Source organism: Apodemus sylvaticus, chromosome 20 (genome assembly GCF_947179515.1).
Source record: "Apodemus sylvaticus chromosome 20, mApoSyl1.1, whole genome shotgun sequence".
Classification (NCBI taxonomy): Eukaryota; Metazoa; Chordata; class Mammalia; order Rodentia; family Muridae; genus Apodemus; species Apodemus sylvaticus.
Genome location: NC_067491.1, coordinates 16,583,678 through 16,594,461, shown reverse-complemented (window position 1 = coordinate 16,594,461; position 10,784 = coordinate 16,583,678). Strand labels below are relative to the sequence as shown.

Sequence of the window (10,784 nt, the reverse complement as noted above, 5' to 3'; positions counted from 1 at the left end):
GGAGTGGGCCTTCTGAGGCACCCCCTTCCTCCACAACTCACCACACACCTCCATAGAACATATTCTTATATTTCTTTATCTTTGTTATTCCAACACCATCAACCACATACTGGCTCACAACCATCTGTAATGGGATCCAGTTTCCTCTTCTGGCATGTCTGAAGACTGCTGTAGTGTTCACATATACATGAAATAAATAATTCTATTTAAAAAACATAGCAAAATTTATTTAACTTACCAAATAAAACATCTAGTATATAACACATTCTCTGGGAGACATATTTCTACCCAGAATTATGCCAATTTGCTATTTTACTATTAAATTCCTTGCTCAGCCTATTATCTCCAGGGAATAATAAGATTAAATCTTGTCACTGTCCATATCTCCTGTTTCAGGAAAAACAAGTTAGGACATCCAAACCAACCCTTCCCTTTCTAATAGGCACACTAGACCAGTGCATTCAGTGTGTCTCAGTATGACAATATCATGGACAGCATAGTAGCTTCCATGAGTGATAATTATGGAGAGGGCAAAGGGAAGACTTTGTGTGTGATATAGAGTCTATCCCCTAATACAGATCCAGGGCTCAATGCTTGTCTTTCTGACAGTGTTGTTTTCTAAAAATGCCCACAGGGGCTACAGAGATGACTCAGCACTCAAAACCATTCTTTCTCCCAGAGAACCCAGGTTCAATTCCTCAGTACCAATGTGGTGGCCCATTGCTGTCTGAACCATCGCTCCAGGAATCTGACACCCTTTTCTGGCTTCCAAAGGTCAGGCACATAGAGGATACACAAATATACATGCAGGCAAAAAAGGTCTATACACATAAAATACAAATAAAATTGAAAAAAAGGGCTGGAGAGATGGCTCAGCGTTTAAAAGCACTGACTGCTCTTCCAGAGGTCTTGTGTTCAATTCCAGTAACCATATGGTGGCTCACAACCATCTGTACCGGTATTCTCCTGTATGTCTGAAGACAGCTACCGTGTACTCATATAAATAAAAATAAGTAAATCTTTAAATAAACACATTCCATTTGTTGTTATCTCTGTACCAGGAAATGAAATCTTTATTTAAAGAATAACCACAGCCCCCTATGATGATCACTTTTAAAGGCTGCACATAGTTGGAATTATGTGTTTGGTTCCCTTTGATGCTTTATGTTTAACATGGAGAGAAGATGCAGAGAGCATGGAGTAAACAGGACAGGAATGATGCCCACAGGAGCCTCCACTACACTAGTAATATGAAATGAACCATAGCCACAAAACGTTCCAGTGTAGGCATTAGCTAAGCAATGTGATGTCATGTAACCCATCCTCAACAAGAAGAGTACATGTAGCAGGTCCATCTTGGGGAAACATACACACAAAAGGATTTTTTAAAAGATTTGTTTATTTATTTATTTATTTATTTATTTAATGTGAGTACATTGTAGTTATCTTCAGACACATGAGAAGAGGGCATCAGGTCTTATTACAGATGGTTGTGAGCCATCATGTGGTTGCTGGGACTTCTTAAATATTTCCTTCTTTTTTATTTAGATGAAGTAGAAATTGTCATATATAATTTTTTTCTTTTTTCATTATGTTAATTTATTTACATTTCAAGTGTTATCCCCTTACTCTGTTTCCCCCTGTCACAGAAATACCCTCTTCTATACCCCCTCCCTCTGCTTATATGAGGCTGTTCCTCCACCCACTTACCCCCTCCCACCAACACATCCTCAATTCTCCTACAATGGGGCATCAATCAAACCTTCATAGGACCAAGGACCTCTCCTCCCATTGATGCCTGACAAGGCAATTCTCTGCTACATATGCAGTCACAGAAATATGTACTCCTTGGTTGTTTACTTGGCCCCTGGGAGCTCTGAGGGGGTCTGGTTGGTTAATATTGTTGTTATTCCTATGGGGTTCAAAACCCCTTCAGCTCCTTTAGTTCTTTCTCTAACTGCTGCATTCAGGACGCTGGACTCAGTGCAAAGGCTGGTTGTGAATATACAATTCTGTATTTGTAAGGCTCTGTCAAGGCCTCTCAGTAAACAGCTATATCAGGCTCCTTTCAGCAAGCCTTTCTTAGCATTGACAATAGTGTTGGAGTTTGGTGACTGTCTCTGGGATAAATTCCCAGGTGGGACCGTCTCTGGGTGGCATTTCCTTCAGTCTTTGTTCCACACTTTGTCTCCATATTTGCTCCAGTGAGTATTGTGTTCCCCTTTCTACAAAGGACAGAAGCCAAGGACACATGTTCCACTACGTTCATAGCAGCCCTATTTATAATAGCCAGAAGCTGGAAAGAATGTCTTTCATAGAGGAATGGATACAGAAAAATGTGGTCCATTTATACTCATCTCTTAAAAGTGACGAATTCATGACATTCTTAGGCAAATAAATGGACCTAGAAAATATAATCTTGAGTGAGGTAACCCAATCAAAAAGAATACACATGGAATGCACTCACTGATAAGTAGATATTAGCCCAAAAGCTCTGAGTACCTAAGATACAATTGAAAGACCACATGAAGCTCAAGAAGAAGGAAGACCAAGGTATGGGGACTTCCCTATTCTTAATGAGCCAAATCTTTAAGCAATTTAAATTTAATACTGTATGCTTATTCCTGGGCTTCCAGAACATAACTCATCAAACTTATGGGAAAAGAATATCAAGTGCTGAAGTGCATAGGTCTGCAGGAACTTCCTGCTTTGCACACAGCTCAAAAGTAGGAGGCCACAAGCTGTTGGGAAAGGAGGGACTTGGAGGATGCTTAAATAGCAGGCATGCTTTCTCTAGTCAGTCAGCAGCTGATCCAGCTTCCAGTCACCATGAAGGCTCTCCTGACTCTGGGGCTCCTCCTGATTTCTGTCAGTGTCCAGGCCAAGGTCTATGAACGCTGTGAGTTGGCCAGAATCCTCAAAAATAATGGAATGGCTGGCTACGCTGGCATCAGCCTGGCAAGCTGTAAGTCTCTTCTTCTTGAAGCCTCCAGCTAAGTTTTTAGAACAGGGACAAGAGAGCAATGAGTGACCAGAGGGAGCTGCCTCATACTCTTTCATGTTTGTCTCCTGTGTGACTGAGTTCATTTGACTGAAAGCCTCATTTTTTGTCATTTGAATCAGAGATGCTGGGGTGAGGGATTATAAAGCAACAGGACCTGAGGTGCTCATGGACTGCCACTGGGTTTTCCAGTTGCTTCAGACTCAGCAGCCCACGAGAAAGGGGGAGACTCAGTCATTTAGAATTTGGGAACTGGGATCCTGGACTGACATGGTATTTGTCTTCACTTATCTTACCATGTTGTGCAACATTTCAGATAATTTTTTTGACCTTTCTACACAGGGCAGAGGGATCCTATTTGCCCCTAGTTGCTGTATGAATGAGGTCCTTGGAGACTGAGTATAAAGCGACTTAGTAACATTCTTCACTCTTGGGTGGCCTTTAGTTTCACACAACAGAAGATATGGATGAGGAACAGTTCCTTATGGCTTACGTCATCTACGTTATCACCTTCAGATTAGATTCAAGTGACTACTACTCAACAGAGAGATGCATGTGTGGGTGGATGGATGGATGAAATTGAAGAAGAGCCTTTTTTATTCTGATGTTCTTGCTTTCAAAATTCTCGTTATACATTTGTGATGGTGTACATTCATGGATCCCAAACAATGTGTTGCTGAGGCAGGAGACTGAAAGCTCAGTGCCAAAGAAGGATACTTGATGACACAGAGTAGAAAAATGTATTCTAACTTAACATGAAAATTCACATTAGTTCTTTGACCAATCTTTCTGAGAAAATCCTTATTTTTCTAATATTAATACTTTTAGCAGCATACAAAGTTCATATTAAATTTTTAAATATGCCTAACTACTATTTGCATTTCTATTTTAGGCAGAGGTATCTTGAAGGATGAGATAGGTGTCAGGGATAATGATAAAAGCAATGGTAGAAATAGCCATTTTATTTGGAAGGTGGCATGGTTTCACCGTACAGTACTTGGTGGCCTGGAACATGCTCTGCAGATCAAACTGGTCTCAAACTCATACAGATTCACCAGCCTCTGCCTACCAACTTCAGGGAATAAAATTGAACACCACAGTGACAATTACTTGAAAATTACTTTCTGACTGGGCACAGCAGTTCTACCTACTTGAAGGGCAGAGGCAGGAGGATCACATCATACCAGAGTCTACCCTGGACAGCACGGGCATAATCAGGCAGAGCTAGTTGTATCATATTATATAATTTAACCACATGATTATACTTCTACTTCATCACTTCTAAAATACCGCCAGCTCAAAGCCTGACTTTGGTATCGTGTGTAGTTGATTTGCTGTTTATGCTTACTGGTACATTTTCTTTTTCTTCTCAGGGGTGTGTTTAGCTCATCACGAGAGTGGTTATAACACACAAGCTACAACCCACCACCCTGGAAGGAACAGCAGCCACTATGGAATATTTCAGATCAATAGCCGATATGGGTGTAATGACGGCAAAATCCCAGGAGCAGTGAATGCATGTGGGATATCCTGCAGCGGTAAGAGAAGGCAGGTTTACAGTGATAGCAAACAAACATTCTGCTCTTATTGCAAGAGCAGAGATTCTGTGCAGGAGATATAACACTGGGGACATAATCATCAGGAACCTGGAGAGACTGACTTTACTGTTAGAAAGTAATGGTTAACTACATCAAAATTAGCCAAGTAAGGCATTAGACTTAGGGTGTAGTTTGGCAATAGAATACCCTGTCTACAAATCAGTGAGCCCTTGGTCACAAAGCCAAAATCAACAAAAGAATAAATAAAATGCAATAAATGGAGGCTGGACAGATAGTTCTGATGAAAGAGTCATCATGGTTTGATGTCCCCAAACAACAAAAAAGCTGAGCTTGGCTCTATGTTTTCTCACTCCAGCCTGGGGTGTCTGACACAGGCAGATCCCAGGGGCTCACTGGTCAAACAGAAGTCTGCTCTGCAAGCCAGTTCCCAATGGCAGACCTGGCTTAGGAAATGCTGTTGACCTGCAACTGGGGAAACCTTCTGAGAATCATCTATATTAATTCCTGCTCTGTTAAACTTGGTTGTTAATTTTTCCAATGGAAATGGACTTGGGACATTCTATGTAACCTGTTTAGTCTGACTTTAAGAGCCTTCTAGCCACTCATCTATAGTCATTGGAAAGTGTTAGAAAATACCAGCAGAGGAGTGTCACCCCCAGTGTGGACATCCAGATGATAGACTTAACTGACATCTTTGGAAAATGCTCCTGTAGAACTTCAGTCTATGCTGTCCACACATGTAAAGCTATATGATGCACATATGTACTCACATGGAGACATGCAAAGATTTTACACTTTTACATAAATTATATTCACACAGATTCATGATGTGGCTCTCCCTCAGAACCACATCTGCATTAACAAATACTGACCCAAATACTCATCTTAAAGAGGGACTAACATTACAAAAGCAATGCTCTGTGCTTGAGAGCAGCACCTTTAATTCTTACGTATTAAAGCAGCTGGCCTCCTTCGGTTTTACTAGTTATAAACTGCTAGGAAAAGCTTTGTACATCAAAGGCTTTCTACTCTGTTTTCTTTTTTAAAGTATTACTTTATCTGTGTGTGTGTGCATGCGCGCGTGCGCACGCACACACATGGATTTTGCCTGATATGATTCTGGGTACTATGTGTGCCTTGTATCTGTGGAAGACAGATCAGGGCTTCAGATCTTCTGGACCTGGAGTTACAGACACGTGTGAGTTGTCATGTGGGTGTTGAGAATCAAATCCTCTAGAAGTGCATCGAGTGGTCTTAGCCACTGAGCCATCTCTCCAGCTTCTGGTTTTCTTTAAGTTAAATTTTCACTGGTAGATGCTCAGGTGACAGTTCTCTTCCTGCTCCCTGTGTGTGAATGAAAGGGGCTTCCCTTACCCTAGTCAAAAACCATACACTCTCCAGTGAGATCTCACTGCCTCCATGACTTCATTAGTTTTTGTTAGAGCTGGAAAGCTAAGGATCTGAGCAGTTGCACATGCTCAAACCCACGACCACTCAAGCACATCCCACAGACCAGGGACTCTATAAATGAGAAATGGGCTGACTTTCAACAGATCACATGCAAGGAGCCCAGCTGCTTTAAGACATAAGACTTAAGTGTGCTGTTTTCAAGCACAGAACATTGCTACTGTAATTCTATTCCCTCTTCATGATGAGAATTCAGGACAGTGAATGTTACTGTAGATGTGGTTTTAAGAGAGAATCAAGAGACTGTCTCCAGTGATCACAGATGCACAGACACTTGAGGAATAATTGCTTGAACTCTCTGCTCACTGCCACAGAGAAAGCTGGCTGCATCTGACCTGAAGTGATTCTATCACTGTCCTGGTCATTCCTCACCCCTGTCTTTCAGCTCTGCTGCAGGATGACATCACTCAGGCCATACAATGTGTGAAGACGATTGTGAAGGATCCCCAAGGCACTCAAGAATGGTATATTAGAATACCGGATGGGGAATGTCTGGCTCTTTTTGATATAAACAGTGTGTCTGTGGACCAAGTGTCATTCTGAGAACTGCGTGTACAGATGGGGGGGGGCTTTTCCTACATCATCATATTTAGGGAATTTCTCCAGTTTGTGAGAGTCCCTCAAATAACTACTTCCTTCTCAGGCCTGCAGACTAGTTGTAGAATCAGTGGACTGCACAGTACATGGACACAACATCAATCTTGAGCATCCCGTGCTGTGCTGAGGAGGCAGAGCATCAAACTGCCATCCAGACTCAGCTCCAGAGTCAGTAGCGGCTTCTAGGTACAGATATAGCCTGTTTGTCACAATAGCTCTTGGCCCAGAACCCAGTCTCCTTTAGTGTCACACTCACAATGTATCTCCTCACAAGGTCTGAGTGTGTGTGTGCCATAGGAGACAGATTTTTAACTATTTACCCCATGTCTCTTTCCTCCACAGGCCGGCATGGAATAGACACTGTAAACACCAAAATCTGTTCCAGTATATTCAGAACTGCACCGTCTGACCACTGTGCTTCTACTGCAGCTCATTCTGTCTCTCTTTCACTATAGTTGTAGGTATGGGAAAGGTCACACTTCCTCACTTTCCCCTCCAACTAACAGGACTTCAGCAGAAACAGGACAAAATGGAGATTTCTTCCTAAGAAGCTTAAGCTGATACTGTGTTTTCTGTGTTGGGCAAAGCCTCCCGTGTCAGTCAGCTCATGCACTGTGACTGACACACACACACACACACACACACACACACACACACACCTCTGTACCTCAGTTTCTTCATCCAGGAAGTAATTCCCATTGAGCTCCATTGGAATTCATCCTGATCAGGCCTGTGCTGTGAAAAAATACAACTATTTAAAGGAGAAAAGTCAGTCTTTGGAAAATGGCAGTTGTGTGAGCCCAGAGCTTTGTGCAGGCTCAGCACCCAGTTAGTTAGCTTCTGTGGTGAGCTGGGAGGGTTTTTGAGGGCACAGGACTTTCAGTGGATGAGAACTGACACTGCCTGAACTTAGAGACTTACCATGAAATATGTGACCTTTCAAAATAGTATCTTCCTGTAGCTGGCCTGTTTATCCTGCTTACAAAATAAATTCTCAGCTCATGTGTCAGTCTATTTAACCCTTGAGAGGATGTTCCCAGTCTTCTGAGGTATTTAGAATGGCCTAGTGAGTGCTGTGCTTGTCCTGATCTTTCTTAAGCAGTTTCATGCTTAACTAACTATGAGACAGATGAGCTTGTATCAGCAAATAACCACAGGAGCAAATGTAATCTCACAGTGAAAAAGTACAAATAGAATTAAATGATTTTCAATGCACAGGTTGTCTTTTCTTTACTTTGAAATGCTGTGAAATGCTGTGTCTGGGGGAAAATGTGTATGTATTGGTGAAAAATCAACTTGGCAGTCTTCACTGGGTCTAAACTCTCACCTACATATAACCAGCTGAACATCTGGGTCAAATTCAAAAGCAATCCAGGCAATCTCCCTCCATCCCTAAGTGGCCCTTGAGACAGTAAACCACGGTCAGAGTCTATGCCAGCCCAGCCTAGTCTCCAGCATGCTGCTTCTTCTCAAGCCTTTGCTGGTTCTTAGATTTCCTTCCTCAGCGTGGAGGGGCTCCCAGCTGTATCTATTACCCATTTTACATTTTTTTATTTTTTATTAGATATTTGCTTTATTTACATTATAAATGTTAACCCTGTTCCATGTTACCCCACAAAAAATTCTATTCCACTCCCCCTCCGCCTCCTTATCCCACCCCCAATTTCCTGACTTGCATTCCCCTATTCTGGAGGCATTGAGCCCTCACAAGATCAATGGCTTCTCCTCTCATTGATGTCTGAAATGGTCATCTTCTGCTCCATATGTAGCTGGAGCCGTGGAACCTTCCCTGTATACTCTTTGGTTGGTCGTTTAGTTCCTGGGAGCTCTGGGAATACTGGTTGGTACATACTATTGTTTCTCCTGTGGAGCTGCAAACCTCTTCAGCTCCTTTGATTCTCTCTCTAGCTGCTCCATTGGGGACCCTATGCTCATTCTATTGGTTGGCTGTGAGCCATGGGTATTTTGATCCACTTTTCAATAAGGATCAAAGTGTCCACACTTGGTCTTCCCTCTATTTGAGCTTTATGTGCTCTGAGTTGTATCTTGGGTGTTCCGAGCTTTGGGGCTAATATCCACTTATCAGCAAGGGCATACCATGTGTGTGTTCTTTTTTGACTGGGTTACCTCACTTAGGATGATGTTTTCTAGCTCCATCCATTTGCCTAAGAATTTCATGAGTTCATTGTTTTTAATAGTTGAGCAGTACTCCATTGTGTACATGTACCACATTTTCTGTATCCATTCCTCTGTTGAGGGGAATCTGGGTTCTTTTTAGCTTCTGGCTATTATAAAGAAGGCTGCTATGAACATAGTGGAGCATGTGTCCTTATTACATGTTGGAGCATCTTCTGGGTATATGCCCAAGACTTGTATAGCTGGGTCCTCAGGTGTGTTATGTCCATTTTTCTGAGGAACTCCCAAACTGATTTTCAAAGAGGGTTTATGAGCTGGCAATCCAACCAGCAATAGAAGAGTGTTCCTCTTTCTCCACATCCTCTCCAGAATTTGCTATTCCCTGAGTTTGATTTTGGCCATTCTGACTGGTGTGAGGTGGAATCTCAGGGTTATTTTGATTTGCATTTCGCTGATGATGAAGGATGTTGAATATTTCTTTAGATGTTTCTCAGTCATTCAGTATTCCTCAGTTGAGAATTTTTTGTTAAGCTCTGTACCCCATTTTAAAAAGGTTTTTTTTTCGTTCTCTGGAGTCTAACTTCTTGAGTTCTTTGTATATATTGGACACTATCCTTCTATTGGATGTAGGATTGGTAAAGATCATTTCCCAATCTTTTGGCTGCTGTTTTGTCTTATTGACAGTGCCCTTTGCCTTACAGAAGCTTTGCAATTTTATGAGGACCAATTTGTCAATTCTTGATCTTAGAGCATAAACTATTGGTGTTCTATTCAGGAAATTTTCCTTTCTGCCCATGTGCTCCAGGTTCTTCCCCACTTTCTCTTGTATTAGATTCAGTGTCTCTCATTTTATGTGGAGGTCCTTTATCGACTTGGACTTGAGCTTTGTACAGGGAGATAAAAATGGATCAATTAGCATCCTTCTACATGCTGACTGCCAGTTGACCCAGCCATTTGTGGAAAATGCTGTCTTTTTTCCACTGGATGGTTTTTAGCTCCTTTGTCAAAGATCAAGTGACCATAGGTATGTGGGTTCATTTCTGGGTCTTCAATTCTATTCCATTGATCTTCCTCCCTGTCTCTGTACCAATACCATACAGTTTTTATCACTATTGCTCTGTAGTAGAGCTTGAGGTCAGGGATGGTGATTCTGCCACAAGTTCTTTTATTGTTGAGAATAGTTTTTGCTATCCTGTTTTTGTTTGTTTGTTTGTTTGTTTGTTATTCCAGATAAATTTGAAAATTGCTCTTCCTAATTGAGTTGGAATTTTGATGGTGATTGCATTGAATCTGTAGATTGCTTTAGGTAAGATGGCTATATTTACTATATTAACCTTACCAATCAATGAACATGGGAGATCTTTCCATCTTATGAGATCTTCTTCAATTTCTTTCTTCAGAGACTTTAAATTCTTGTCATACAAATCTTTCACTTCCTTGGTGAGATTCACACCAAAATATTTTGTATTATTTGTGACCATTGTGAAGGGTGTCATTTCCCTAATTTCTTTCTCAGCCTCTTTATCCTTTGAGTATAGGAAGGCTACTGATTTGTTTGAGTTAATTTTATATCCAGTCACTTTGCTGAAGCTGTTTATGAGGTTTAGGAGTTCTCTGGTAGAATTTTTGGGGTGACTTAAGAATACTATAATATCATCTGCAAATAATGATACTTTGACTTCTTCCTTTCCAATTTGAACAATGTATTATTAAAAACAATGAGTTCATGAAATTCTTAGGCAAGTGGGTTGAACTGGAGAATGTCATCCTGAGTGAGGTGACCCAATCACAAAAGAACACACATGGTATGCATTCACTGATAAGTGTATATTAGCTCAGAAGCTCAGAATATCCAAGAAACAATTCGCATATCAAATGATGCCCAAGAAGAAGGAAGGAGAGGCCCCTGGTCCTGGAAAGGCTCGGTGCAACAGTGTAGGGGAATATCAGGACAGAGAAGCGGGAAGGGGATGAGTGCGTAAGAGGGGGAGGGAAGAGGGCTTATGGGACTTTTAGAGAGGGGG

At 41.5% G+C, this 10,784-nt stretch overlaps 1 protein-coding gene across 1 annotated transcript; it reads left to right on the top strand.

Moving 5' to 3' along the window:
• Positions 1–2,726: 2,726 nt before the first annotated feature.
• LOC127671037 (lysozyme C-2-like) lies at positions 2,727–7,839 on the top strand. The gene is made up of 4 exons (XM_052165706.1): positions 2,727–2,965; positions 4,375–4,539; positions 6,413–6,491; positions 6,967–7,839. The coding sequence occupies exons 1-4, from the start codon at positions 2,785–2,787 to the stop codon at positions 7,031–7,033; spliced, it is 492 nt and encodes a 163-aa protein (XP_052021666.1). The 5' UTR covers positions 2,727–2,784; the 3' UTR covers positions 7,034–7,839.
• The last annotated feature ends 2,945 nt before the right edge of the window (positions 7,840–10,784 follow it).

Bases quoted from the DNA above. Each gene is read 5' to 3' on its own strand.
- LOC127671037 (XM_052165706.1), top strand. From the start codon at position 2,785: ATGCTTTCTCTAGTCAGTCAGCAGCTGATCCAGCTTCCAGTCACCATG. The intron at 2,966-4,374 runs GTAAGTCTCTTC...TTTTCTTCTCAG, and splicing joins TGGCATCAGCCTGGCAAGCT to GGGTGTGTTTAGCTCATCAC. The intron at 4,540-6,412 runs GTAAGAGAAGGC...CCTGTCTTTCAG, and splicing joins ATGTGGGATATCCTGCAGCG to CTCTGCTGCAGGATGACATC.